Source organism: Orycteropus afer, unplaced genomic scaffold, assembly GCF_000298275.1.
Source record: "Orycteropus afer afer isolate SDZICR_OR568_19922 unplaced genomic scaffold, OryAfe1.0 scaffold00098, whole genome shotgun sequence".
NCBI lineage: Eukaryota > Metazoa > Chordata > Mammalia > Tubulidentata > Orycteropodidae > Orycteropus > Orycteropus afer.
The window spans coordinates 2,771,913-2,774,046 of record NW_006921685.1 but is presented as its reverse complement, the minus strand read 5'-3'; the positions used below and the strand labels follow the sequence as shown (position 1 = coordinate 2,774,046).

At 38.1% G+C, this 2,134-nt stretch overlaps 1 protein-coding gene across 1 annotated transcript in view; it reads left to right on the top strand.

Annotated features, from left to right (window-relative positions):
* The window catches only part of UBA6 (ubiquitin like modifier activating enzyme 6), a 147,272-nt gene that overhangs the window by 112,167 nt on the left and 32,971 nt on the right, over window positions 1-2,134 (top strand). The window contains exons 24-25 of the mRNA XM_042781213.1: window positions 1,546-1,597; window positions 1,691-1,754. Coding sequence (XP_042637147.1) covers window positions 1,546-1,597; window positions 1,691-1,754 — 116 coding nt within the window. The remainder of the gene's footprint in view (window positions 1-1,545; window positions 1,598-1,690; window positions 1,755-2,134) is intronic.

The window sequence follows — 2,134 nt, the reverse complement described above, 5'->3', positions numbered from 1 at the left end:
ATTGTGGTAAACTGTGGTCAATGACATGAGACAAAGTATATGTGAACTGCTGTATGGAAAGTGAATTTGCTCTGTAAATCTTCACCCAAATAAAAACAAATAAATTTAAATAAATAAATAAATAAATAAAAATACAGCTGGGCCAGTAAGCAACATTATGATAAATGGAGGAAATTTTGAAGGTATCAAAGGATTTTATTTTATTCGCATCCACAATTGGTGCCTGTGAAAGCAGCAATCAGGAACTTAAATGACATATTTCATTGGGCAAAATTAACATATTGCATATTGCAGCAGAAGACCTTTTTAACATGTTATAAAGCAAAGATGTCACTGTGAAGACTTAAGGTGTGGCTGACCCCAGGTATGGAATTTTCAGATGCCTCATATTCATGTGAAAACTAGACAGTGAATAAGGAAGACTGAAGAAGAATTGATGCATTTAAATTGTGCTGTTGGCAAAGAATATTGAAGATGCCGTGCACTGTCAGAAGAATGAATAAATCTGTCTTAGAGGAGCTCTGGTAGCATAGTGGCTAAGGCACTTGTCTGCTAACCAGAAGGCTGGCAGTTCAAACCCACCAGCCACTCCCCGGAAGGAAGGTTGGGCAGTCCTACTTCTGTAGTGATACTGCCTCGGAAACCCAAGAAGGGTTCCCTGTGAGTCGGAGCCGACTCGACAGCACATAGCAACATAGCAATAGAGGAAGTAGAGCTAGAATGCTTCTCCAAAGTGAGGACGGCGACTTCATCTCACGTTCTTTGGACTTGTTATTCAGAGAACCCAGCACCTGGAGAAGGACATCATGCTTGGTAAAGTAGTGGATGAGCAAAAATGAAGAAGACCCTCATCAGGATGTGATTGACACAGTGGCTGTAAAAGTGGGCACAAACAAAGCCCACTGTGAGGATGGCACAGGATGCCGTGTTTCATTGTTAATTGTCTTGAGTCTGAACCAATTCAGCAACACCTGACAACAATAATGTGCATTCATTCTGTTTTCATTTTATGTTTCAAGGATTAGCTCTTAAAAGTACAGAATAAAATGAAAATATGCCACCATTTGTGTTTACAAAGGGTTAAGTATTTAGCCATGAAGAGAAATGAAGTTCTGATACAGCATGGGTAAAACTTGAAAACATGTAAAGTGAGATAAATCAGAGTAAATCAGATCATAGGTGTATGGTCCCCTTATATGAAATACAGAGAGTAAGCAAATGGATAGAGACAAAAGGTTGTTAGTGGTTGCCGGGCACTAGAAGGAGATGAGAATGGCTGGCAGGGGTGGGGGGGGGCGACAACTAAAAATATTGGGAAAAAATAAGAGATAACTCCACATATGGGGTTGGTGACAAGAAAACAGACACATGGAATATAAGGATGGCTAAGAGACTTATAGTATATCCTTTTGTGCATTTTAACTTTTGGAACCATGTGCTTCTATTAACTACACAAAATATTTTTCAAAAAAAATTTTTATTTTTTGAAATGTTAACTAAGGTAGTATTAGTAGTGATATTTTTAAAACTCAGTTCTTTCTCTAGGCTCTTCAGCTTCTTCACTGTTTCCCTCTGGACACACGATTAAAAGACGGCAGTAAGTATAACCAAGTATTGAGAAGAAATTTTAATGTAGTTCATGTTTTACTAGTTAATTACATTGAAAATAATATTTGTATCTTTCTGTTAGGTTTGTTTTGGCAGTCACCAAAGAGACCCCCCTCTCCAATAAAATTTCAATTAAATGAACCTTTGTAAGTATTTATATCCAGTGTATATGCATTCTTCATTGTAAAATTTTTAACTGTATTTAGGGTGAAGTCCTCAGGCTCTGAAATGATTCCAGCCCTGTTAATCCATTATCAAGCAGTCTGGCCAAGAAAGCCAGCCACACTCCTTCTCCCTACACACATGTGAATTTGTTTACTTAAATAGTAAATAATTTCATTTGTAGTAAAGGTCTACTCAGGTAAAACCAAACTCACCTCTTTGTGACTTTCTGTGAAAAAGTAAAGTGACAATAAATGTTTTATAAAGGGGCAAGGTTATGGTCATTACTTGGTCACAGCCAGCTACCCAGAGGGACCGAGTAGTTGATCCTGCGGGCTTGGGACCATAGTCGCAGGGGACATCA